The following is a 27,909-nucleotide window of genomic DNA, read 5'->3' as shown; positions in this document are numbered from 1 at the left end:
CTCTCTCTCTCCCCTCTTCTTTTTTCTCTCCATCATCCTCTTATGCAATAAAGTATGATTAATGGTGGAAATTTGGTTTACATGAATTATGTTCAAAGTTATTTTATATAACATAAATTTTGCATGCCATTACATTTCCATCTCTGCTTTATCACTGTCTCTTTGAGCTAACACAATAATATTACCAAAGTCATCCCCCATTACATTATCATTTCCCTTCTCACTTAAGGCAACAATGTCATTTGTGGATGAAGCTATTTCTCCTTGTTAAAACAGACAAGGCATTTCGTACACTCAGATTTACTTAGACAGTTGCATGATTGATTCCAAGAGAGGACTGTAGCCCAGGCAAATAACACTTACCCTTCTCTGTCTAGTGCCTTCTCTCTTCTGCTAGATCTGATGGGGAAATGATTCGTGTAACTGGACTTGAGAGTGAAGTGGAAGGCAGTTAGTTCAGATGAATTCTCCAGGAAACAGACTCTGAGTCACAGTGAGCATGCCAAATGTCTGTTAACAAGTACTTCAGGGAAGAGCGAGGTAAAGAAACTGCAGTAGACTAAGGGAAAGGTGGGAGGCAGGCCCAATGCCAGGTCCTGCTGACACCATGCAGGCCTCTGATACAAGCCTTTCATTATTACCTTATTACATTGAGGAAGCCAAGATGTCCAGGCCTTTCTACCCTTCATCGATCTGTAACTGGTGTAGGCTGCCCTCAAAGGGTCAAGGTTCTGAGTTTGATATCGTTTTGGAGCCAAAACAGTCCCTGAAAAGTCTTTTCATGAAAGACTATCTTCTGAAAGCACTCTAGATCATGGTCCTCAAAGAGGAGTGATTTGTCCCTTAAGGAACATTTGACTATCTAACTATTTATCATTATGACTAGAGCAGTGCCCCTCGACTATAGTTGGTTGTGTCCAGGGATACTCCAAACATGCACAGGACAGCCTCCAAGAAGAGATAAGAGTATGATTCAAAGCATCAATAGTGCTGAGATAAGCAAGGCAGGGTCTAGGCCAGTAAGTCCTTTGAAACAACCTGCTGGGCATCACTGTATCTACTCTTGATGTCATCATTAGTGAACATATAGCTTCTCAGACACTTTTCCCTCTTAATATTCCGACAAGCCTTTGAAGGCATGCCTCAAGTTTTCCTTTGCCAGTGAGGAAACTGACCTTCAGAGCAGTTAAATGAATTGCTCCAATCATGAAGTGGAGGAGGACAAAATGTGGAATATAAAGCACTTGCTTGTAGAAATAGTCGTGTCTTCTTTCCCCTGGAAGTTTACAACTTGCTACCGCAAATACCCCCTGCTACACTACTGACCATTCTGAGTGGAGACAGAAGCAAAGAGAGAGTACAATTGCAGAAGCTGGAGACAGGATCCTTTATGTTCTTCTTTTTTTTTTATTGAAAATAGACTTTTTTCATGCAGTGTATTCTGATTATAGTTTCTCCTTCTCCAATCCCTTTTATGTGATCCTGGCTCCCCACCCGCCCAAATCCACATGCTTTCCTTATTAGGATTCAAACAGTTACCTAAAACTTTAGTAAAATAATGTAACATTAGTTTAGAGGAAGAAACAAACAAATAGGAATATTGAACAAAGCAAACAGGTTACCCGGAAAAAAAAAGGAATCAATTAAAAGCACAAAGACATACATTCACATGCATAAAATCCCATAAAAATATAACACTAGAAATCATCATATATACTCAAATGACCTGTTAGGGAAAATCATAGAAAAGAGAAAAGAAAACAAAACAAGACACAGAAGAAAAAGTAAAGAGAATCCCAGAGAAAGCAGTATGAGACAGGCAAACTCCAGAGTTTGTTTTATGTTGTCTGGGCATATAGTCTGTCCTTTAGAGAAGTTTGTATCCCTATGAAGACTCCATTGGAGAAAACTAATTTTTCTTTGTGAGTGGTTATCAATTGGGAATAGTCTGGGTTAGGAACAGGGTTGTATTGACCTCCCCTCCCAGCTCTGGGACCCCATTGTCCTGTGCAGTCCCTGTGCATGCTGCTAGAGTCCCTGTGAGTTCCTTAGCCACTCCTCCTGTATTTGAAGGGCCTTGTTTCTGTTGTGTACCCCATCCTCACTGGCTTTTACAATCTTCCTGCCTCCTCTTTCTGAGCTCGAAGGGGAGGGATTTATTGGAAACATCTCATTTAGAACTTAAGTGCTCCAAGGTCTCTCACTTTGCACATTATCTCACTGTGGCTGCTCTGTATTTCTTCCCAACTGCTGTAGGACAATGCTTCTCTGAGGATGGCTGAGAAAGACAGTGATCTATGAGCATACCATAAGGTTGTTAGTCAGTTTATTGCTTTAAAGTACATTACTTTAGCATGACAGTAGTGTTTTGACTTGTTTCCTGTCCCTGGCCTATCTAGTCTCAGGTTCTTGGTCACCCAAGCAGTATCAGGTATGGGTTCCTGCTCATGAAGTGGGCCTTAAATTCAATCAGATAATGGTTTTGTGCCCCTATGGCAACAATGTATTTTGCATGCAGGTCACCATTGTAGATCAAAGATGTGCAGGTGTTTAGTGTTTACCTTTCTCCTCTGGCAGCCTGCAGAGTACTGCCTAGTACCTTGAATACTACTCAGTAGAGGTGAAGGTTCTAAGTCAGCATCAGCTTGACTTCTCCATGTTCAATGAATTATATTTTTATTGTCTTCAGCAATGGGGCCTTATGGTCAGTTTATGGAGACTATCCAAGAGTATTGACAATACCCTGTGTTGTATGGGGATATCCATGGCCATTTGGCCAACAACTGGAATAGATGTAATATCAGGTTTTATTTGGTGATAAGAGATGTCTAGTTGGGGCCAATCTGAAGGTGCCCTCCTCATGTCAAGGACAGGAATTTGAGATCAAGGAATCTCTGTACAAATGATCTTTGTTACATGACCCTGTTTTTTTCTATCCTCACTCTACACAGCGACCCTTTGACCAAGTCCCTTGCCTTGTCACCCCCCCTAGTCTCTATTCTTTATTTAACTCAATACATACTGAGCATTCAATTCTAACTCCTTCCTTATGAAACTGTCAATGCCATAAAAATCTTGAATTACGTATATGTTGAGTTTTCCCTATTGATATGCATTAGACAGTTTACCTGAAGAACTTTTAGGGGGGTTAGTGGCAGTCAAACCTTGCTTCCCCTGAACGATTGCCTTATGAGAATCCTGAACATTTAACATCTGTGCCTTGTAAGTTGATCTAAACACTTGAACTCATAGGTCTGAGCTAACTTTATAAATGGAAGCAATTCCACTGTCAAGCACAATAGAAGTCTATATGATGATGTTGAACAAAGCTGTTCTTTTAAAATTTACTGTTATTTCTGTGGTTTATTCACAGGCATTTCCCTGCATTTCAACAGGCATTTATGGTAAGTGATTTAACATTTGATGGTGTTTGTGACTTTGTTGTTGTTGTTGTAGCTGTCAAATGGGTGGGGGATAGGTTACAGTTAACTGGAAAAATACAAGATTCTTTCATGAATTTATTTTCTGTGACTCAGAAAGACTGAAAATGCATGTCAAATTCTACCCAGGAACCCCAGAGGGTTATTTCAGATTGTTTTGTGTTCTTGAATTTGGTTACGTTGAACATCCAGATGAAATTATTTGACACATGGTATCTCTAAGTCTTTTGTTACATAAAAAAATTTTGTTCTAGCAAAGTTGGCTTCTAAAGTTGTTTTCTTTAATAAAGTCAGATTTCCTCCCAGAAAATATATAATATAAATAAAGCCTAGCATCTTTGTTTTATTGTGACTTACAAAAGAAGCATTAAAATATACAAATATATATCTGTATCTTAAGCTTTTATGATATCCAAAGAGAACTGACTGTTAATAAAAACAAATAATTTTAATAACCTGAAAAAGTTTTCTTTCCAGCTATTGATGGATTGTTTTAAGTAGTGAGAGATGAACTTTTACTTAACATAGTATTCCTTTAAAGGCTTTAATTAGAATAAGATGAAACATGTCCCAGAAAATAAGATGAAGTGACAAAAGACTTGCTCATACATTTGAACATTTAAGGTAGGACTTCCTCTTCCTCTTTTTATTACACTTTCAAAATCAGTAGTCCATGCTTTGGAAATGGGCAGGTAGGGGCTGGGCTGTCCAGCCATTTGTACATTCCTTTTCTACCACTCTCTCCTCACAAATGCCCAGCTATAAATCTTAACTATTTGCTCAGGGAAACATTGCTTACAGGTGGTAATGTGCCCAGTTCCAGCCTTCAGTGTGTGGGGACTGTGACCAGGTATGGCAAACATGGTAGTCTTCATTGTGAGGACATTCCTTCATCACAATCTTGATTTTCCTCAACAACAAACAGACACCAGGCTGCTTAATCTACAACATTGGGCTCTTTGTCTATGATCATGTTAAGACATTGATCACTTTTGTTTCTGAAAAACTTATGGTGATGTCCAAAGAAGCATCATAGATTATGCTGTGAAAAGTGGTAGTAGCTAGAAAGAAAAAGTAAAAGGAAGATGAGGAGTGACTATTAAAATAGACCCCAGAATAGACAGATAATACCAAATCCCATCTAATGTAGAGTCATGGCCAATGTTCATTCCAGAAGGACAAGAATTCATTCTTAGAGAATGAACATGGCTAGCTCAAGTCTCCCCTTGAAAGGAGAAGGAACTAGTAAGGACAGTAGGGATTTGAATAGAGTGCCTCATACTAACTTACTGAAAGGGCTGGGGCTTACTTATTCTTCTTATTGGTATGATGAAATACTTGGCAAACACTCCTTATTGAAAACAGGGTGTTATTCTTGGCTCTTAGTTTGAGTGTATCATTCTTCACTCAAAGGAAGCTCTGGTTGTGGGAATTGGAGAAAGCTGGTCATATTGTATACATAGTTATGAAACAGAAAGATGTGAATGCTGCTCAGATGGCATCCTCCTCATCTTCAGACTAGGATCTCAACCCATGGAGCAATGCTGGGTACATTCAGGGTAGAACTCTCCTTCTTAGTTAATATCTATGGTAATACCTCACAGATACACAGAGAGGTATATCTCCCAGGTAATTCCAAATCCAGTCAAGCTGACAATGAAGACTAGGCATTGCTTCTGCTACCAGGCAAGTGTAGACATTTCTAACATGGTAGGTCAAAGAATACAGTGCTCAAATCATGGCTTCTCATCTCAGTTCTCTTAGTTTTGGGAAATCTATGAATGAGACTGAAACCCATGGCAGTTAGGACCAGACACCCATGTTCAGTTTTAATCCATGACATCTATTTCACTAAGTTGTAGAAAACTCCAAGATGCTATAGTTTATGGATCATTCTACACTGGGCAATTTGAATAACACACCGATTTCCCTAGTGAAAAGAAAGCTTTCTGATATTAGCCTTTTACCTTTTGGCCAGACACATATATTGTTGAGTGGTTGTTTTTTTTTTTCTGGTAGTAATTCCTTCCTAATTATTTGCTTAGTTTTACTTCTTTCTTGGTTTCTGGAAGTTTGATTTAGTAATGTATTTAAAGGAAGTAGTCTTTGGCTACCAAGGAAAAATTAAAGTTAAACAAGAAAAGAAATTTTTCAGCATTTGTAGTTCCTGGTACAATTGAGAAAAAAATTTAGAATAATCTTAGGTTCCACTCGCTGCCTTTCTTCCTTCAGAATGCAATCCATGCTTGATTAATTTTTCATGAAGCCACTTGCTTCATGATCCCGTCTGCTCAGGAGCCATGGATTACATTTCATTACTCCTGAGTTTATCTTCATTCTCCCTCCCTGGAACAATGGGTGCTCTCTCTGTTCCCTCAAACTATCATACTTTCAAAAAGATGGGGAAAACCTCAGACCCGCTGTGAGAGAATGTGAAGTAGTGTCTGCAGATTTATATGATTCATACACTTTTGCATGCTTAAAAGAACAATTTAGTTTGTAGCAGCTCTGGTTTTGTTTTGGTATTTGAAACAATGTCCTTAAGCTTGTGATCCTGCTGTCCAGCTTTCTGAGTACCGGGTTTACAAGTGTAAAACATCATGCCCAACTTGTATAGTTTTTATTTAATTAATTAGTTAATTCATTAATTTTTGTCATGGAAGTTATTTTTTGTGAAATAGTTGTCAGAACTAGTATGTTTTTCAAATCATCATTTGGTATTCATCCATCCTGATATATCCTCTATAACTTACATCTAGAAAATCTTAGAACACATGGATAACAATCTCCAAGGCTCCATCTTTCCTATAATACACTCCTTTATCATGCATGTGCTCTCACACAGGCATCCATATGCCAAAGTCATGTTATCTGTACTATCTCCATTTTTGTTTTCTACCCCATAAGAATAAACTTACTACGCATATCTTAACAGGTTGGACTTTTATCTCCAGAAATCCCTGAATGTCTAGCCCTTATTATTGTACCTCCTGAAACCTTTGAGGATTTATATATGACTTATAAACTCTTCCTCATGTTATTCCGTACACTTTTTAGAATAAGTTTTATACTCATAGTCGGTTTGAATTCTTGTTATCACTATTATTATTTTGTGGTGCAAAATGTAGTCTTCTGTACTTTCTAGGCAATTATTATACCACCAAGCTGTATCTCTTAGCATATAGGCTTCTTCTAGAATCACAATATCCTGGTGCATATACATTGTATAACCCAGCCTTGCAGACTTTGTGGCTATTAATTAGCAAATATTTTTTGTTGCTGATAGCAACAATGTCACACAAAGTGTTGCCTAACTGGAAGATATAGAGTAATAAATCTTTGATTACCAAAATAACTGTCAGAGAAACATAATCAGTTGTCATTTTCTTTTTAATATTTTCTCTTGTTATATAAAATATAAACATTATACATACTATACTGGGATGTTTTGCTACATGGATACATTGTACAGTGTTCAATAAGGCAGTATATGTCCATCACCTCTCGCATGGTTATGGTCAAAACTTTCAAAATCATTTCTTCTTACTTTCTGAGATATGTAGTGCTTTGGATTATCTACAATCACTCTGCCCAAGTGGCATTTTCTTGGTTGATAAACTCCACTAACAAAGAGAGAAGAAATGTTTCAAAAAATTATCCTCAAAATGGAATTGTTGTTTGTGGATATAATAGGCCAAATGATGACACAGAACCTGTTCCCCTGAGAGGCCAGGTTGAGTGTTCAGGACATTTCACTTAGCAGAAATCCTCTGTGGTTTGTTACAACTCTGGGGACTGTGGTGAGTGGAGGATATATAAGCCAGTGGGCTGACATATTGTGACTTCTGACTTGCCTCACCCCTCAGGCTTCTCCTGAAGATGTCATTTATCACTCATTTGCTTACTTTGTGTATACCAACCCCTTTAGAGTCTTGACCTGCAAAGGAGCTGCCACTCTACTCTCTGGATTTAGAGTATAGAAGATGCATTTTTTGAAAATGTTTAGTTAAGGCTAAGACACTCTAGTGCCCATGTAATTTCCACAGCACCCATACTATTGAAATGGACTAATATGTTTCAACCCCAGTTCATGACCAACCCCAGCACTCGTAGCTACACGGCTCCAGTAGAATTCCCTCTCAACCACCACCCCCCACACTCCTTTTCCTACTTCTTAGCTTTTTGGAAGCAAGCTTTGGAATGCCCCAGAAACAGGCGAGGACAACAGCCTACCCTATGATTCAACCTGATTTAAGGAAGCAACATGGTTAGAACAGACTGCCTCCTTTGAAGTTTCCCTGGAGGAGAAACCAGACTTTACCACAGGGCCTTTCAGGCTGTCTGACTGCTGCAGCATAAGGTTTTCAGCACAGCTGCCCAAGGCCCCAGACCTCCTGCTGACTCCCAGGATGAAAAGCCTCATTTAGGAAGGCACCAATGAAAAGCCAGCATTACTTTTAGAAAAATAGATCCAGGTGAGGCTAACCCTCTGGATCCCTGTTAAACATTTGAGTTGGCGTCCACATTAGTCTCAAAGGGATGATTCTGAACTTCTCTGATGGGCTTTTCAGATCCGTTCGTGCCTTCTGCCCTCTGAGCCCCATTTGGATACTCTAGTGCTGATAAGTTTAACAAAAAGAAAAAAGGAAAAGAAAAAAGAAAGAAGACTAGACATGATACAGAGCAAAGGAATTTTTACTAGAAGCAAATGGCAAAAATAGTTTTAGTCCATTTTATGAGAGTCGCTAGAGTTAACTGATATGAAGTCCAGGCAGAAATCTATGTCCATTGAGTACTGGGAAATTGAATAAATAGTCTCTCAGGAGAAAAAGGCAAACATCTGAAGCGTGGTTGTATATGATGGGGTATTTTTAAGAGAGGAGGGAATTTTACACAGTGAGTTATTGGCTGAAAATGTGAACAGACAAATACAACAGTGCTTAGCTGGAGTAGCTCCCGTATGTACTCATTGTACCTGCTAAAATTTAAGGTCTATTCTGTTCCAAACCCCTTACCAAATGGTGCTGGCCCAACCTTCTAACTGAGCCCTTCATTGAGATTTAGGTTCTTTTTCTGCTCCCAATAAGCACAAAGGAAAATAGTATGATATGTCATTAAGTTTCCATGTGTATGGTAAATGTGTTTTGTTTTGGTGTGTGTGTGTGTGTGTTTAATTTTTGTTTTTTGTCAGTATAGCTGTGGTCTAAATTGACAGGCATGCCTTGGAAGGGATTGAGGGCACTCCTTCCGCCCCATTCTCCCCACCCCCCATGACCATGCTGGGGGCAAGCCTGCCTCTGTGTGCTTTAAATCCTGGCAGGTTTGAGAAGGTGTGGCCACCACTCCTGTATAATTCTGAGCTTGCTGGAATGAATAGCCCTCTCTGGTAATGCATTTACGAACCAAGGGGGGAAAATGATGAAAATATGTGCCCTCCCTTTCATCTCTGCCATCTCCCTCCTTCTAGATTTTTTCCCTCTTTCCTTTGATATTTCCATTTGCTTTGAAAACTTCCTTTTAGGTGATCTAATAATGATTTGTCTCCCTTTCATAAAAACTTGCCTTCTGGCGTGCTAGGATTTTTATCTTTGTCAAGTTATGCCCACTATAGGAAACATTATCACACTTGGCAATCCCTGACTTAACCACTGCTCCACCAAGCAGACGACATTAGAATCAGTGTAGCTTACTTCCCCTGAGAAAACAAGTTGCTGCTGCCAAACCCATCGCAATTCCATCCCATTTGAACTTTGTTCTCGGAGCTGACCATCATGAGGCAATAGATAGAGCTGGCTTGAGACAACAACATCCCACCGACTACACTGCTTCTAACCCTCTGAGGCCTTTTGATTTGGATAGACAATTTCACCCAATGTACTCACACTCTCTCATTTATATACACATCCCACACAAGGTACAGAGGTCTTTCTTGTGTTTTCTAAGCTACAGGGTCTCTAAAGTGAAAATGACATAAAATAAAAATCCAAAGGAAAACATTAGCCTTGTGTCATGTTAGAGAATGTGTTAGAAAACATACTCAAGTATCTAACAACGGGATTTGCTAGTTTACTATTAGTAAGTTTGTGTAAAAAAGGCAGTAAGTTTGCATGGGCGGGGCTCTCTCAGGAGCTCTACTGAAATTGGTTCTGTAGGTACTGAGGACACAGTGGGAAGCTGGCCCACCTTACCCACTATGCTGCTTCAACTGAACTTAATGATAACATCTCAAAAGTGATTTGAGTTGCATTTATTTATTTATTTATTTATTTATTTATTTATTCATTCATTCATTTACATTCTTTCTGAGGTTTACATGTTCCCTTGCAATTTTTCCACAGTACAACTCTGACTAGGATTTAAAAGGAAACCATGAGTTTCGAACCAACCCATCCTTATATGCTACTTATTATGATTATGCTGTATTTTGTTTTGAAAATGACCACCTATTGAAGAAACATTTAAGCATAAAGACTTTTAAGGATCCAGGAACACTACAGTAGCAAAAGCCTTTAAGGATCCAAGAAAGTTATTCTAGCAAATCTCAGAGCCAGCATGGTTCACAGTACATGTGGGTATGCCTTTCAGACACTATGAGAACTAGAACATTATCAAGAAGCACCTCCCTACAGATCTTCTTGGGAGAATTTCAGAACTGTTCACATGTCAATGAAATTATTCTTTGATGTAGCAGTCTAGAATGGCTATTCGTGCCTGGTAGCAATGGTGATGATCAGTCAATGTGACTGGATTTCAAATCATCTAAACAAAACATTTCTGTGTATGTCCATAAGGGTATTTCCATAGCGCTCTAACCACCCAGTATCTTACACCACTGCCTATGAGCTCATGTCCCAGACTGAAGAAGAGAAAGAACAACATGCACAGAATCATGAGACATAGTTTTATCTTGGGAGATTGTGGGTTGTTTCAGGTAATTGAATGGACAATTATTTCAAATTTCTGTATACTTACACATTTTCTTATGCTAAGTAGAATAGCAGCCATTTACCTTGGACATACTTATATCTAAAGGGCAAGTTTCAATAAACATAGCTGAGCTGTCTTGAGAAAAGATTTCAAAAATAATTCTGACAGTTCTTAGAGAAGTCAAGTATGTTTATTTCTTCAGGACAGTGATTTTCATGTCAAGTCGAGTTTTAGTCAATGATTCTATTTTTAAAAATGTATCTTGGAATCCACTTGAAATGCAGACTTTTACTTAGGGTAGCGCTAAGCTGCAGAGAAAGAGACAGCAAGAGAGAGAGAGAGAGAGAGAGAGAGGAGAGAGAGAGAGAGAGAGAGAGAGAGAGAGAGAGAGAGAGAGATAAAGAGAAGAGAGAGAGACAGAGAGACAGAGAGAGACAGAGACAGAGAGAGAGATGGAGAGAGAGACAGAGAGAGACAGAGACAGAGAGACAGAGTCTAGAGTTCTGTGGTTTACTGAATGTCTGTTTTACCCCGCTCTTTGCTAACAGATCCAAAGCAAGCATTGTACTTAGGAAAGGATTTGCCCTCCTCTGTCATTTGAGGATCTGTGAATATGCTTTGAGGCCAAGTAGTTACTATGATGTCATTGACTTCATTGACTTATCTAGCCTGATGTCAGATTTCTCTGTCTATCTATCTATCTATCTATCTATCTATCTATCTATCTATCTATCTATCCACCTAATTTATTTATCTATATCTGTCATCTATTTATTTACCTATAATCATATATCTTATATCTATCAAGACAGAGACCTTCAAATCAAAGTGTCCTTAAGAACAGACTAATTTCTTTGTGTACCTTCCATTCAAATGAAGGCTTTCTGTAACCAATCTTAAACAGAGTATGAAAAGTTTCAACTAGCTTAGAATGCACTTGCTTGACTGAAGTTCTGTCACATAAGAAAAAAAGGAAGAATACATCTTGACAAATTTCCAGATTTCACCACTAATGGGACATGGTAAATCTATGAACCAAATTGATTAATTTAGGAACTGTATCACCCAAAATCGCTGCTTATTTCATAAAAATAGGTGATAATTTTAATGGTGTTTACTTTATTACAGTGTCTTTATTAATCTTTAACACTTATATTTTCGAAAGAAGAGACTTTTTAAAGGCATTTGAACAGTAATCTATACTTTGATGATTAGCCTTAAACATTCAGGTCTTGCTTGAACAACAGTTACATTCTTTGATTCCCATATTTCTTGGAAAGGGCTCAAGGATACTAGTTGATGCTTAAATCAACATGTTGAGCATACATAAGTAGCAGTACAGTTTTCTGTACAGTGATTCTGGCTTATATTCAAAGAAGTCCTTGGACAAACCTACTGTAACTTGTTTCTGTGCCACCCTAGTACTTGAGGACTAGTTACATAAAGTATATTCCTATCTTCGGGGTCCTGAGAAGCTGAAGCTGTATGCCATGAATTTAGGAACTCTGGGAAATCAGAGGTGAGAGACAGAATCTGATCATAGAGGAAGTGTTGCTGCATGAGTCAGTTGTGCTTTATTACTGTGCAGTTAATTCTTAAAATGTTTACACTTAAGTGAAACATTTTAATACGTATCTCTCCATTCAACCATGATTAACAAGAGTCCCCTGCATGTGACTACAAATTGAACTGAAATTGACAAAATCAACATGAAGTTGTGTCATCTCTATGATGTGTTCATCTATGTCCATTTGTAAATGTTATAAATGAATCTGATTTTACATGGAATCAATAGAATCTTCTGTATAAAGTCACCTTCCCTTTCTTGAAGATTCTATTTTTTTTTTTAATCAGGACTTGTATTTTGAAGCTGAGCTCTGAGCTTTGTATCTGATAAGTCCTAGCACTTAAACTGGTGTTAGATGCATAGGAGGTCTTAATATTTTATTCCAACAAATAAAACCTAATTAGGAAGCTGTAAAAGAGTAAGGGAGGCTACTGACACATCCTTTCCATTCCAGAAAGCCAGATCAACATTCAGAAAACATTGGTATTTACTACACATTGATTTCTGTTTAAGGAATGATTTCATTTTTGATTTTTGACAGGGATAGCTAAAATGTCAGTTAACAGTTAGCATGGCAATTTTATTAAAATATAACCCACCAAAGTTTTCCATTTAAAGTGCTTTTAGTTTATTCAGTGAACTATGCAGACATTATCATAATCTAATTTTAGGAAACGTTCATCAGACCCCAGAATGCCCCATATTAGGCATCAAATCCATCTGTGTTTTCTCCCCAAGCCTTAGGCAACTCATCTATTCAGATTCTGCTTCTGCAATATCTATGATAAAAGGAATCAAGAAATACATGGCATTTCATACTTGTTTGATTTTTTTAATGTATCATAATATTTTAGGACTCATCCACATTGTGACATATGTCAGTTATTAGTATGCTGATATATGTATATGCCACATTGCATTTTGCTTAGTTGTGTAACAGTGGATGGAATACAGATCTGCAATTGAGAAAATACTCCATGAAACAATCCACACTTGCATTATTGGGTTCCTTTGCCTTTCTTGCCTTTCTCCAAAATCTTCCTTTTCTTGATAGTGCTAGAGTCCACTGACCTATATGCTCTGTGTTGTTGTGTGTGATCCAATGCTGTTCATCACTACTGTAGTTTTCTCTCAGGGGTATATGGTACACTGGAGAGAACAATCCCTTGATGAAAGTAGACTTGGATATGAATTTCAGGGTCCCATTGATCTACATGTAAATGCTAACACCTTTTATTATTAGCTGTATGGCCTCAGGAGATTAATTAATCTCTCTATGCCTCAGTAACCTGAGCTGTCAAATGAAGTTAGTAATGCCAGTAATGTGGGTTTGTTGTAGAGATTAAACTATATAAATGATGAAAATGTTTACCCTAAGGTCAGGCATACAGATATGCATTAGACAATTTTGTTTGCTGATGGTGCCAGTGTTTACATTTTTTTTTTTTGCTTATACTGATCATTATTGTTCTCCCACTGTACTGAGAACTCCTTGCTGTACAGGGTTTGGGGCTGTATTCAGTACTATAGCTTAGACTCTGAAGGAGAACCAACACTGGTACTCAATTGTCTACCATTGGAAGGAGACTTGAACTCTAACTAGCCATCCTTTATCGCAAAAACCTCTATGTTGTGCTATTTTGACTTTGCCTGTGGTTTCTTTGAATAACCACCTTCATTTTACCACCCTTTCTTGCTACTCAGAGGCCTATGAGTCCAATCACCTGGAAACGAGACCAGTGATCTCATCATACCCCACACTCTGCATCTTATTTAGCAATTACCATGGGACCAAAATGTTTCCCAATAGAGACAACTTGCTCTTCTTGGCACTCTACAGTTTATGTTAGCCCTAGAAACTACATAGAAATATTTTAAATTTTTTTGTAAGTGAATTAAAGATTTAGTAAGAGAGACAAACCATAGGTCGTTATTAGTGGTCTTGAAAGTGAACTGTGTTGTAAGGCAGCAGATCCCACGGGTAACATGAATATCATTTCTCTACAGTCATTTAAACTATTCCTTCTTAAACAATATTGAGGAATATTATATCAAGGTTTGCCTTAAAGAGAGAAGAAACCTACTGTTTGTTTTAGTTTTGTCAAATATCCTGAAATATATATATATAGTTTTTCTTTCTAAGACTACAGACTCTTGGCATTCAAACCACTTGAGAAATCATACTGGACCCTTACCTTCCTGGCTCAGAAAAATGGGACACTTAGATCCTGAGTCTTGTCTAGCAACATTCAGCCTAATTAATCTAAGATCTAAGATCACTCCCAGTCCATGAACAGGTCAGAGGGGTAAGTATAGAGAATTAGGAATACATTGGATCTGAGATTTCAGTCTAGAATCATCTATACACTAATCTCATTTTCAAATGTCAGTTCCAAGTCTCTTCCTGTTTTTCCAATTTAATGTTTTTGTTATTTGTTTATTTTTGTTTTTGTTTTAGTCGGGGTAATTTTACAAATGAATATACTGTAGTTACATCATTTCTGTTCTTTCCTATTCCTGCTCCAACTCCTTCTGTGTCCACCCTCCTTCATGTCCACATATGGTCATGTATTTACAGGTAATCACTTGGGATCGGATAACTTGATGGGGTGTTGTTCCTGGAGAAAATTTATTCTTGATCTGTGACAGCCATTGACTTCCTGTAGTTAGTAATCTAGGTCTGAGACTTTGTGAAATTGGGCTTCCTTCTGTAGGGAAAAGAGAAAGGATTTGGATTGAAGTTTTTCCTGATCTTCATGGTTTCCCAAAGATTGAAGGCCATTGGGATACTTCTCTAGTATCCATTTTCACCCTTATTTCTGTATCCCAGCTGCTGATTTTAGTCAAATCATGTTTATAAGAACCACCTTGTATCAAGCCATTGGCTGCACTATTTGTAACTTATGACAGCTGGATTAACATAGAAAGTACTCATACATCCATCTTTCTTTGCATCATCTCAGCATTTCTTCCACTCCATCATCAGAGTGACTGTTAAAGGAAAAGCTGACACTTGTCTGTTTTCAGGGTACCAGGGCATAGCCTATGCAAGGGATGATTTTTTTTTAGCTGAAATTGCTTCTATATTCTGACGCCTGAGTATATTATAATCTTCTTCTTAAAATGCTCCATATTACTTACTATTTAGCCAATGTTTCTGTCCCTTCCAATAAATTGTCTTGTATTATTAACCCTCAGGAAGATGCTCATCCTGTGGTTTATGGTGCTGCTGGCCAATTGCCAAAACCCCATTCTGAAAAGTCAAGCAGGCATTCTACCAACCTTGTAAATGCCACTCCCTGCACATAATTATAGAAGCCTGGGAGAATGATCACCAGCAGCCAAAGGGCTCCAGGCTTCTGCAAATTCTGAGTCCTTTAGCAAGCCAGCAGGACCTGCCTACACTGCCCTAGGGAAAGGTAGTATCCTAAATTATAATGTTTGAACTCTTTCTTCAACTTTACAAATATCTTGTCTTCTCATCCATAGTGAAGAAAGAAATGCACAGCATTGCTGTTTCCCCATGTTATATATGGATGAAAATGAGAACTCATCAGCTTTTCCATCCTTCATAAAACAATGAAAACATGTCTTACTGCCAACATCAAATTGTGATACACATCCAGGGATCCAAGAGATGTAAAAATAGGCATACTGCAATGCTTTTCTTAGACTGTTCTGCATATTCTGAAGGCAGAACTAGGGAATATGTGGTATGTTTTTCAGGGGGAGGGGAAGAAGTGTAGCTTTTTATAGGAAGCATCCTAATGTAGCCCCTCTAGCAATAGACCTCAGTCTGAACTCTGCTCATTACCAGGAAAGGTATGATGTAGGAACTGTAGTGTGGGACAATGGGAGAGATGAAGGACATCAGGAAGAGGTGGTGATGTCCGGGAGCTGAACAAGTAGGTTGCAAACTAATGACAGGGAAGACGTTTTGAAACAGACAGACTGGCTACAGAATGCACTGAGACATGCGGGCCCATCTGCACCAAAGAATCTTCTTTGTTTTCCTGGTCTTTCCACTTGGCACTCCTCTTTCTATCTTTATACTTACCAACTGTTTCTGCATTCCAGCTACATCTTGCCAGGGACAGTGCCTATCTGAGATGTAGCCATAGGGCCAGAGCTCCTATGGGACTGGTTTGCCCAGCTCTTTACCTCCACTTAGCAGAAGGCCATCCCAGTCTCCATATAGCTTCCTTCCTAGGCATAGAGCCCAGTGCTTCAGAATGATGCTGTGTTGGATAAACTGCCCCTGGCCTTTTCTATCTCAGTGTCATGTCTTGTCTGAAGAAGCACCATTTTTAGGATGTCACCTGAAATGTGATTGTTACTTAAGATATTCAAAAACAAATTAGGTCTTTTCAAGTAAGGCTCTTTATGTGTTTGCTTGCTTGCTTTGCTATGGGGTGAGGTAAGAATGATCTGAATTGGAGAAAGGGCTAATTGTAGGAAATGTCAGCTGTGTTTGTGCTATCAAGAAAAACAAAGGTGAATAAAGGCTAGCTCAGGTTTATGTAAAAGCTTTGTATTCACCCTTATGAGATGACTGTACACTGTTTCTCCAGTCTCTAATTTTATAATTTACTTAGTCCTATTCTGTTCCTTAGCCCTCAGCTCTTTTTTTTTTATAATACTCTGACCATTTGCAGCGAAGACTTACCAATTTCCATTCTTGTTTCTTAGATGTTGCAGGTAGTTGTGTTCCCAGTAGTAGAGATGTGCTGTCCTCAGGATAATATAAAACCATCAGCAAGGTCTTCGAACCCCCTATGGTTCCATTTTGTTCCTGAATTCTTCAACATTTACCCACAGTTGCTGCTATCTTCCCAGTGAGCCTTGATTCTATTGAATGCCTCTCTAGTCTGGAGAGTCCTCATTGTCCCATTTTTGTGGGGGCCACCCTAAGCATGACCCTGAGAAGAACAATGTCCCCAAATAGTCCAAGCAGAGCCTGCTGTCCTGCCAGCTCCATGGCTCTCCTTCACAGTCGATGTTACCTCTGACAATTTAGGTGTATTTGGGTGACTGTTTTACAGCTGCTAACGTCTGGATTTGCTTACTCTAGTCCCCAGTGTTTGATAAATGATAGTCAGTATATTCTTGTAAAACGAATGCATAAATTTTCCTGTAAAATAAGATCCACCTCTGTATTCTTTCTTGTAATTTAAATCACTTTTGAGCTTTTTCTGACAACAAAATTACAAGGCCTGGTATTAGTTTGTAAGAATGTGGATTTTGTTTCCCGTAATCAAGTGGGAGACATTTGGGAGATGACAGTATGTGAGATGGAGTTCTTGTAGATTTTCCTGTCTTCCTGCTTCCTTTCCTTAGAGAACAAACAACCATATAAATAGGGTTTTTTTTTTCTTGCCATGAAGGCCTAATACTTTGATATTTGTGTCAGTTTTCCTTGCAACCTGCCTACAGTAATCTCTCTACAAATGACCATCTTTTAAAGGGATCATCTCTCAGACCCTTGAAAGGCTTCAAGGAGATCATCAATCTGCCAGGTGGGTTTGTCCATCCAAATTCACCTGCTAAATGTGATCGCTGTTTTGTTTCCCACCCTCAAATGTGGAAACAGATGTCTCAACTGTGATGTCTCAGTAACCTGGGATTATGTATTATCCCTGTCATTTCACTGTCTATTATGATACCTGAGGAATAGCACATCTGAATAAGTTCCCATTGTCACTAAAGTGGATCATCTCAGATTCTCCACTGAGCCTCAGCTGACTATTTGATTGGTGGGGTCATGTTCACTACTCAGCCTTGAGATTTCTTTAGTTAAAAATAAACAAAAGACACTTATCTTGAACTTATGAAACATATATGTCACAAATATTACCAAAGATAGTGTAAGACAGGGTAAGGTTTAGAGGAAAACATTTTTCATTAAAGATATATACAAAAATATCAAAATTAATAAAGCAGTATAAATGATAACAGAAAGTATAAGAAAACATTTTTCATTTTTGGAAACTGTTGGTATGTCTCTAAGAAGCAGCCACTCCTGGGTTTCTTGTATATTAAAAATAAATTTATTTATGTTTGTAAACATATTAAAAGAGTCGATCCTTTTTCTATTTTATAATGTAGGAAAATCTTCCCATTTCAAGATAATTTATAAAATTCATCCATTATCTTCTAGTAACCTAGTTTAAATATACAACACATGTATGTTTATGTCACACCATTTATATATGTATATATATATATACATATATTATAAATACACTAAAATTGATATATACATCATAAGTATATATTTGCTATATATGTATAAGTTTATATTGTATATATGAAATGTATATTAAGTATTAAATATAAATTGAAATATGTACCTAAATAAACACATTCCATTTATTTTCCAAATAAAACCTAGGGTTTTATTTCTTTAGTACTCATAATTGTGAAATAATACAGAGAATTTAGTTGATGGTTGTATTTTAAGATCTGATTTTCAGTTTTAATTTTGTCATTGAAAAATTGTTCTCAATTTCTATTCTTTACAAGATAATGAGAATAGCTTTTTCTCAGTGCAGGAAATATGACCTTATCACCTTTGCCACACAAATAGGCAAATCGTGTCATGTGAGGATGAATTAGGCCTGGAGCCCTTTAAGCAGTTTTACCTTAGGTATTTGTAATATACTGACATATCTTAGAATTCTACTGCCCACTATCAGTTCCTTGAAAATCACCTGAGAGAAGAAAGATGGTGCAGCTACTGTCATTTCTACTAGTCCATGACTATCATGCTCAAACATCCCAGAAGGCATCAAAGGTACATTTTCCTTTGACTCATTTTGGTATAAATTGTAGAGAGAAATCATTCACATCTTTCATTAATACTATTCAGACTTAACCCAAAAGGACAACCCATTGTGAACCAACAGAATTGAAAGCAAACTGCTGAGTGGTTTCTCCCTCTTGGAGCTTGCTACATCAGCCCATCACCTAAAACAACAACAACAATAACCACAACAAAAATAACAACAACCAACAAAACCTCAAATCACCTTCAATCTTTTCTTCATCTTTAAGAATAGATTCTCTCCTTCCTAGGCTTAATCCAGTATGCCCAGGGCTGTCAGATCTGCAGAAAGGCACTTGTTTGCTAGGCAGTTTGAGCGACTAGCTATAATTGGCAATCCATTTCTCCATTTCCATTGTACAGCCCTCCCTGACAAATTAATCACAATCAAATGTTGGCTGCAGCATGGGGCACCCTATGCAGCAGGGAAGAAAAATGAGGCCTCATGCTGGTCTGACAGCCAAATCTTTCAACTCACCCGTTAGACTGAACAAGGGGTCACTGTGGCTTGCCTGTCACTACCATCACTGCCAAACAGACTGTTAGCTAGGCATCTGTGGACTTGGCTAATCCATTAAGGCCTTGCCTGTGGCCACCCAATATCTTATCAGCTAATGCCTTAGAAAGGGGGGAATGGATTCATCCTCATGTTGATAAACCACGGGTGAACTTCCTCTGGACCTGAGTTCAGTTTCTGCTTGTGTTTCTTTGCTTTTTACATAACTGTTGTTTATCAGCTAGGCAACATGATTTTTTAGCCAATTCTACTCACTTAAAGGTCATGTTTGGGACAACTTTTACCATCAAGTACCTAATGAAGACACTAAAAATATCTTTTAACTGTTCTTTGTGACATTACCCAGCCCCTCATAAAGTTCATAAGCTTTACTCATAGAAGATACTCTTTGTCTTTCACGCTTGTTTTGGCATAATTTTAAGAAATTGTTTATTCTATAGTAATTTGATACATGTATACAGAATAGAGAGCACATCGCTCTCCTAGTCTTGCCAGAGCTCCCACTTCTGACTTCAATGTCTTGTTTCTTTTAATGACTCTGTAAATAAAATTAGTAGTGTTCACATGGGCATGGATGTAGGACATTTTGCCAGCACATGGACAATCCATTATGGTCCATGCTCTTGAGGGCTACTGATTCTCCCTTCCCTAGAAGTCATAAACTGCCAGTACTGCCTCATCTGGCTGAGGATGAATTTCTCCCTTTTTCATGTTGAGATGTTGACTACCTAGATCTTATACAAGTCTTGTGTAGACAACTACAACCACTGTGAGTTCATGAGTATAATGGCTCTGCCATGTCCAGGAGACAACGTATCACAGCATTTCTCCCTGACCCCTGACTGAGTCTTAGGAGTAAGAGAATGTGGTACGGATGCTCCATTTAGAAGTAAGCGCCCACAGCTCTTGTTCTCTACACTTTGACCAGCTGTGAATTTCTATATTAGGAAGATAAAAAGAAATAAAAATAAATAAAAGCTTCATCAAATGAGAGGTAGGAGCTATACTAATTAATGAAGATAAGGACAGGTTTTTAGAAGGCAGTTTGTTACTATGTCCATAGCAAAATAACAGCAGTTAGATGTCCCCAAGAGCTCATAGGTTCTCCAGCCTCTGATCTGTGAAGAGATCAACCATACCAAGAATAAATTTCTTTCTTTGAAATGGGTCTTAAATACAATTAGAAATCTGTTGATGACTCCATAATATTTATGCCACTATTGAAGGAATGGGAATACATTGCCAGACTGATAATTATTGTACCTAGCACATATAACAAACAGCTGGGTAAGACTGCTGTTGACTTTTCTTCCTTCATCAATGTGTATAGCACCTTCCAGTACTATGAAAGCTAGACAGCAGGGGGAAGCCTTATGGTCAGTGCCATCAGGTGTGTGATGTTCTCAGTAATAGGCTTGCATCATCATGTTCTGGTGAAAAAAGCTTTGTACAGTTAGTATCCTCTGCAGTTTAGGGACACTCTAGAACCCTTCTGACCAATTACTGGAAGAGGGTATCCCCCATTTGGCACTTACTTTCAATATCTCATGACTTCTGCAAGGAGCATTATCATCCTCTCATGCCCTCTGTAGAGTGTGCATAATTTTAACAAAGGTTTCTCTGCTTCCATCAAGTAGTAAGAGAGGAAAAGCATAAAAAGCGAGGTCTAACAATAAGTAATGGCTAAAAGTAAAAGATAGTGAGGAAAGAGAGCCACATAGCCGAAGAGGAAAGAGAAACTCTATTTTGAAATGCTTTTAGTTTTCAGAAGACAACTGAGGTATTTGAGAAAATGTCATGATGCTGTATGGCAGATGCAAGACTCCATCCTCCTATGTCCCCTTTTACCATTCAGGACATGCTATTTCACTGAATCACATAAAGCAAGAACAATAGCAGCTCCTTCTCGTCTCATCAAGTTTACCTTTCCTGCTCCTCACCGTGGGCAATAGCATTCACAGCTCCGCCATCTGGCTTTCACAACACTCAGAGCCAGGGTCTTGTGAGTAGGTGGCAGAATGTTTTAATTCCTGGAAAAGCTGTCATTGATCAGACCATAGAACGGAACAGCCGCCTTTTCTCTAAATTTTTCCATTTCACTTCGCCCAGATAACTAAGTATGCTGAAGTATAATTAAAACATTGGCTTTCATGAATTTTTAAAGTCATATTTAAAGATTTTCTCATCTCTGAAACTAGCTTTGGAAATCCACTTTAGTCTCTATAGACTTAGGACTTGGGTTCCAGAGTACAGTAGAATATTAATTAATCAGTGACTTGTCAAAAAAAAAAATACCTTGAACTCAGGGTCAAACATTTCATCAGTAACTCTCCTAAGGATTGGCTCCTGAATTGCAGGGAAAAATAAACTGAATGACCATCATGAGTCTCCCTCCACATCCATCCCAGCCTCTGTCCCTTCCATTCTCTCTCTCTCTCTCCTTCTTCATATGTGTTACTCTCTATGGGTTTTCCAGAAATGTGGGCATTCCAGTTCTCATTGAACCATAGACTCCCTAGTTTAACTCCTCTGTCTCTCCCTCCCCGACCAACCCCAAACTCACTATTCAAATCATGTCTGAATAAAACACACGACTAGTTTATAAGTTAATATCCAAGTATGATGATGAGTTCTTAGAATTTTATTTACATAGTATGTTCTAGTTGATATGTCTATAAGAGATGTAGTTGCTCTTTATGACCACATTTGATACATCATGTATTATTTCTCATTTTTTGAATATATAAATATCATGACAGATTAGTGTGCATGCACGCACACACACACGCACACACACACACACACACACACACTTAGAGAGATACAGAGCAGAGACTAGAAGGTTATGTAGCTAAGACTAGTCAGCCTTCTCTTCCTTATGTATACTGAAAACTGTCTCAGTAATAGATATCAGGACATTGGCACATAGTTTCAGATCTTAGACAAGTCCATGACTTAGACTATAATTTCTACTCATAGTCTTACTGTAAGTTTACTGGAGTTTACCCAGCAAGCCACATGTACCAAAGGCTTTAAATTCCACTTCCCTGGAGTAGATAACAGTAATGAGGGCTTCAAGCTTCAAGAATCAAAGACATGCAGACATCTATATGATGGTTTTTCTGGAGTTTGGATAAAACCTGAAGCTATTAACTGTTCTGACACTGACTCTTTTCCAAAATCCAAGCTTTAGGAACTAGATCGTGACAGGACTTTGAGAATGAATACTGGGTTTAGGGAGAAAAGATACGTCTCTGGTCAGTTGCCAGTGGAGGATGGGAGCTATGGTTGAGTTCATTGTGGGTTTTCAGCTGACACAGATTTATGAACAAAGTCTTTGAATCATTTTAGTTTTAATTATCATGTTTGTTTACCTGTATCTTTAGTCCAAACAACTCAATATTAGATCTGCATTTTTACTCATTTCTCCTTACTAGGTTGTAAGCATTTTATAGCAGTTTTAAATTATGTGGATGTCTCTCCTTATGTTACACCCTTCTTTGAAATGATCTCCTCTCATCCATGGTTTCAGTCACAAATGCTATTTCCATCTCTCCCAAACACACACACACACACACACACGCCTCTGTTTATGCACACATATACAGAGTCATATTACATATCATATATATTTATTTTAAGTATACTTAAGGTTTTTTTTCAACTTTATGAGAATCTACCTAGTTAGAACCTGTTAGGCCAGGTTCCCAACACTTTCTGTAAAGAGCAGCTGTGCAATTCAAAGGTGACTAGATGTAACAAGGAACTGATTAATCACATTGTACATAGATTATTGATCACTCACCTCAGACTTTCCCTGATTATTAAATGCCATGTTCACATTATTCTTCTTACTATCTAAAAGGATTGGTATGTTAAACACTGCTGTGCTTCCTGATGTGGAGTCTGGTGCTAAGCCATGCAGGGGCTATGAAAATTAGTTCATCATTAGCAGCCTGACATCAAGATTGTTCTCTTAGACAAAAGAATATACATCATAGGATTGGGGGAGCAGAGGCTTGATAATTATGTACTTCCTGAGTCATCAGGCGTGCTGGCAGTAATACTTTGTCAGTTGCCAATGAGCCCATTTAACAGAAAAAAAAGAAAAGTACAGTACTCAGCATTCCAGTTCCTAGCCAGCAATGTTAGCTGTGACAATATTAATCTCACTTCTCTAATATTTGATTTAATGAAGATTCTAGTTAGTAACATCCAATTTAGTAATTTGGGGATCTGATAAAAAAGACGCCACTGCCTTATTGGATACAGGTAATCAGAGGCAGGGATAAAACTGCCACTAGACTCTAAGCATCCCAGAACATTGAACTCATGATAAATCAGACCACCAGAACCATTTAGATGTGTCATGTATATGCATGCCTTTGGGTCACCACTCTTACTATAAAACCCACAATGTAACTCTCCTTCAAAACACTGACATTTGGGTTTTATGTGTAAGAATGTTACTGGTGAGAGGCTATATGACTTTGAGCTAATAACTATCATATGTTTTCACGAGGGCCAGCCTGTGAATATTACAGTTGTGAAATTTGATGTGTATTCCGAAGAATAATTAATTGCTTGGGCTTTTATAGCAGAATCACCCTCGTTACTATTTTCTTCCTCTTTTGTAACCTCAGTGCTCAGTTTTCCTACAAGGATTATAACCTGCTTCATGCTGGCTGACCTCTCATTTTAACTTATTTTTTAAGAGGAGAATTGACTGACATTTTCATCGGTCAGACTGGCTCCCCTCATAAATCTGTAAAGTAAAAATGAGCTTTCTACAGTGTGAAATATCTCTTTTATGAGCTTAATAGAAACTCAGAAATTCCAAGGAGTAGCTTTGTTGACCTCATCAAATATTTGCAACAGGATGTCTCTGGAAAAATGAGCTTTCTCATTCCCTTCTAGGGAACTGTGCTTTTTTATGATAATTGTAAAGGCTGACAGTAATTGCTGGGACAACTGGAATCCCACGGGCAGATATGGGGCCTGAAGAACTATTAGAGCATCTAAAATAGGAGGCTCTCCTTGCACTATCTGGTCCAGCTATTTTTATACCAGTCATTCTCTCGATTCTTAGGCCATCAAGTCTTCAGAAAATAAGCCAATATCTTCATGTCCTCCAGATCTTTGTATACCATTTTCCTCAAAGAAAATTTTTGTCTATGACATATCTCTCATAAAAAATAACTTCAAAATCTGTTTTATCTATCTGTACATGACTGTCCACCCAGGATTTGACTTTCTGTGTATTTCCATTGCTCTTGGCTGTATGGGAACACAGGTTTGGATAGTCTTACTGCTCAGAGTTACATTCCATTATCTGTGATATAAATGGCATGATGCAACTAGATACAAGTTCTTTGAAGGCAAGGTATGGTATCTCTAAGTAATTGATCTTAGGTGTGACGTACACATTTACTGTATCTTTCTGGGGACTGTGATGCAGAGCTAGGTCAGGATACTGTGAAGTGGTAGATGTGAAATTTGGCTTTCCCACTTTGATGTTCTTTTTTTCTTTTTTTTTTCTTTTCTTTTTTTCCTTTTTTATTGGATATTTTATTTATATTTCAGATGTCATCCCCCTTCCCCATCCCACCCCCAGAACCTCCTATCCCATCCTCCCTCCTACTGCTTTTATGAGGTTATGCCCCTACCCACCCATTCCCACCTCCCAGCCCTAGAATTACCCCACACTGGGGCATCCAAGCTTCATGGAACCAAGGACCTCCTTTCCCACTTATGCCCAACAAGGCCATCCTCCACAACATATAGAGCTGGAGGCATGGGTCCCTCCTTATATGCTCTCAGGCTTGTGCTTAAGGCCCTGGGAACTCTGGTTGGTTGGAATTGTTGCTCTCCCCATGGGGTAGCAAACCCTTTCAGCTCCTTCAGACTTTTCTCTAACTCCTCTATTGGGAACCCTGTGATCAGTTCAATGGTTAGCTGTGAGCATCTATCTCTGTGTATGTCAGGCTCTGGCAGAGCCTCTAAAGAGACAACCATATCAGGCTCCTGTCAGCATATACTTCCTGGCATCCATATCAGCATCTGCCTTTGGTGAATTCACATGGGATGGATACCCAAGTGTAGCAGTCTTTGGACAGTCCTACTTTCAGTTTCTGTCCCACATTTTGTCTTCATATTTGCTCCAATGAGTATTTTGTTACTTCTTCTAAGAAGGACCGAAGCACCTACACTTTGGTCTTTCTTCTTCATGAGCTTCATGTGGTCTGTGAGTTGCATCTTGGGTATTGTGAGCTATTGGGCTAATATTCAATTATTAGTGAGTGCAAACCATGTGTGTTCTTTTGTGATTGAGTTACCTCACTCAGGATGATTTTTTTTGTTCCATCCATTTGCCTAAGAATTTCATGAATTTGTTGTTTTTAATAGCCGAGTAATACTCCATTGTGTAAATGAACCACATTTTCTGTGATGGGGATTGATTGAATCTGTAGATTGCTTTTGGGAAGATGGCCATTTTTCCTATATGAATCCTGCCAGTCCATGAGCATGGGAGATCTTTCCATCTGAGATCTTCTTCAATTTCTTTCTTCAGAGACTTGAAGTTCTTGTCATACAGGTCTTTCACTTGCTTGGTCAGATTGACTCCAAGGTATTTTGTATTATTTATGACTATCGTGGAGGGTCTCATTTTCCTGATTTCTTTCTCAGCTGTTTTATCCTTTGAGTGGAGGAAGGCTACTGATTTGTTTGAATTAATTTTATATCCAGCCTCTTTGCTGAAGTTGTTTATCAGGTTAAGGATTTCTCTGGTAGAAGTTTAGGGCTTACTTAAGTAAACTATTATACCATCTGCAAATAGTGATATTTTAAATTCTTCCTTTCCTATTTGTATCCCTTTGACTTTCTTTTGTTGTCTAATTGTCTGGCTAGGACTTCCAGTACTATATTGAATAGGTAGGGAGAGACTGGGCAGGTTTGTCTAGTCCCTGATTTTGGTGGGATTGCTTCAAGTATCTCTCCATTTAATTTGATGTTGATTTTGCTACTGGTTTGCTATATAATGCTTTTATTATGTTTATGTATGGGCCTTGAATTCCTGATCTTTCCAAGACTTATACCATGAAGGGATGTTGGATTTTGTCAATTATTTTCTCAGCATCAAGTGAGATGATCATGTGGTTTTTTTTCTTTGAGTTTATTTATATAGTGGATTACATTGGTGGATTTCCATATATTGAACCATCCCTGCATTCCTGGGATAATGCCTACTTGATCATGGTGGATGATTGTTCTGATATGTTCTTGGAATTGGTTTTTGAGAATTTTATTGAGTATTTTTGCATCGATATTCATAAGGGAGATTGGTCTGAAGTTCTCTTTCTTTGTTGGGTCTTTGTGTTGTTTAGGTATGAGCGTAATTGTCCCTTCATAGAATGAATTGGGTAGTGATCCTTCTGTTTCTATTTTGTGGAATAGTTTGAAAGGAATTAGTATTATATCTGATAGAATTCTGCACTAAAACCATCTGTTACTGGGCTTTTTTTTCTGGGGAGACTTTTAGTTATTGCTGTTATTTCTTTAGGGGTTATGGGACTGTTTAGATGGTTTATCTGCTCCTGATTTAAGTTTGGTACCCGTAATCTTTCTATAAAATTGTCCATTTCATCCAGATTTTCCAGTTTTGTTGAGTATAGGATTTTGTAGTAGGATCTGATGATGTTTTGAATTTCCTCAGTTTCTGTTGTTATGTCTCCCTTTTCTGATTTTATCAATTTGGATACTCTCTCTGTGCCCTCTAGTTAGTCTGGCTAAAGGTTTATCTATCTTGTTGATTTTTTCAAAGAACCAGCTCCTGGTTTTGTTGATACTTTATATAGTACCTTTTGTTTCTGCTTGGTTGATTTCAGCCCTGAGTTTGATTATTTCTTGCAGTCTACTTCTCTTGGTTGTATTTGCTTCTTTTTCTTCTAGAGCTTTCAGGTGTGCTGTTAAGCTGCTAGTGAATGCTCTCTCCAGTTTCTTTTTGTAGGCACTTAGAGCTGTGAGTTTTCCTCTTAGCACTGCTTTCATTGTTTTCCATAAGTTTTGGCTTGACAAGCCTTTATCTTCATTAAATTCTAAAATGTCTTTAATCTCTTTCTTTCTTTCTTCCTTGACCAAGTTATCATTGAGTATAGCATGGTCCAGTTTCCACGTGTATGTAGAATTTCCATTGTTTTTGTTATTATTGAAGACCATCCTTAGTCCATGGTGATTTGATAGGCTACAAGGGATTATTTCAGTCTTTTTGTATCTGTTGAGGCCTGTTTTGTGACCAATTATATGGTCTGTTTTGGAGAAGGTACCATGAGGTGCTGAGAAAAAGGTATATTAATTTGTTTTAGAATGAAATGTTTTATAGATATCTGTTAAATCCATTTGGTTCATAACTTCTGTTAGTTCCACTTTGTCTCTGTCTGTTTCCATGGTCTGTCCATTGCTGAGAGTGGGGTGTTAAAGTCCCCCACTATTATTGTGTGAGGTGCAGTGTGTAGTTTGAGCTTTAGTAAGATTTCCTTTATGAATGTGGATGTCCTTGCATTTGGAGCATAAATATTCAGAATTGAGAGTTCATCGTAGTTGTTTTTTTCTATTACAAGTATGAAGTGTCCTTCCT

The 27,909-nt window shown here is 38.1% G+C and overlaps 1 protein-coding gene across 1 annotated transcript in view; it reads left to right on the top strand.

The window, feature by feature from the left end:
- The window catches only part of Macrod2 (mono-ADP ribosylhydrolase 2), a 1,849,434-nt gene that overhangs the window by 1,236,096 nt on the left and 585,429 nt on the right, over nt 1-27,909 (top strand). Inside the window, exon 7 of the mRNA XM_028755287.1 lies at nt 3,374-3,404. Within this exon, the coding sequence (XP_028611120.1) occupies nt 3,374-3,404 (31 nt within the window). The remainder of the gene's footprint in view (nt 1-3,373; nt 3,405-27,909) is intronic.

The sequence above is a fragment of the Grammomys surdaster genome, unplaced genomic scaffold, assembly GCF_004785775.1.
Source record: "Grammomys surdaster isolate TR1022 unplaced genomic scaffold, NIH_TR_1.0 129, whole genome shotgun sequence".
NCBI classification, from domain to species: Eukaryota; Metazoa; Chordata; class Mammalia; order Rodentia; family Muridae; genus Grammomys; species Grammomys surdaster.
This window is presented reverse-complemented; position numbering and strand designations above follow the sequence as displayed.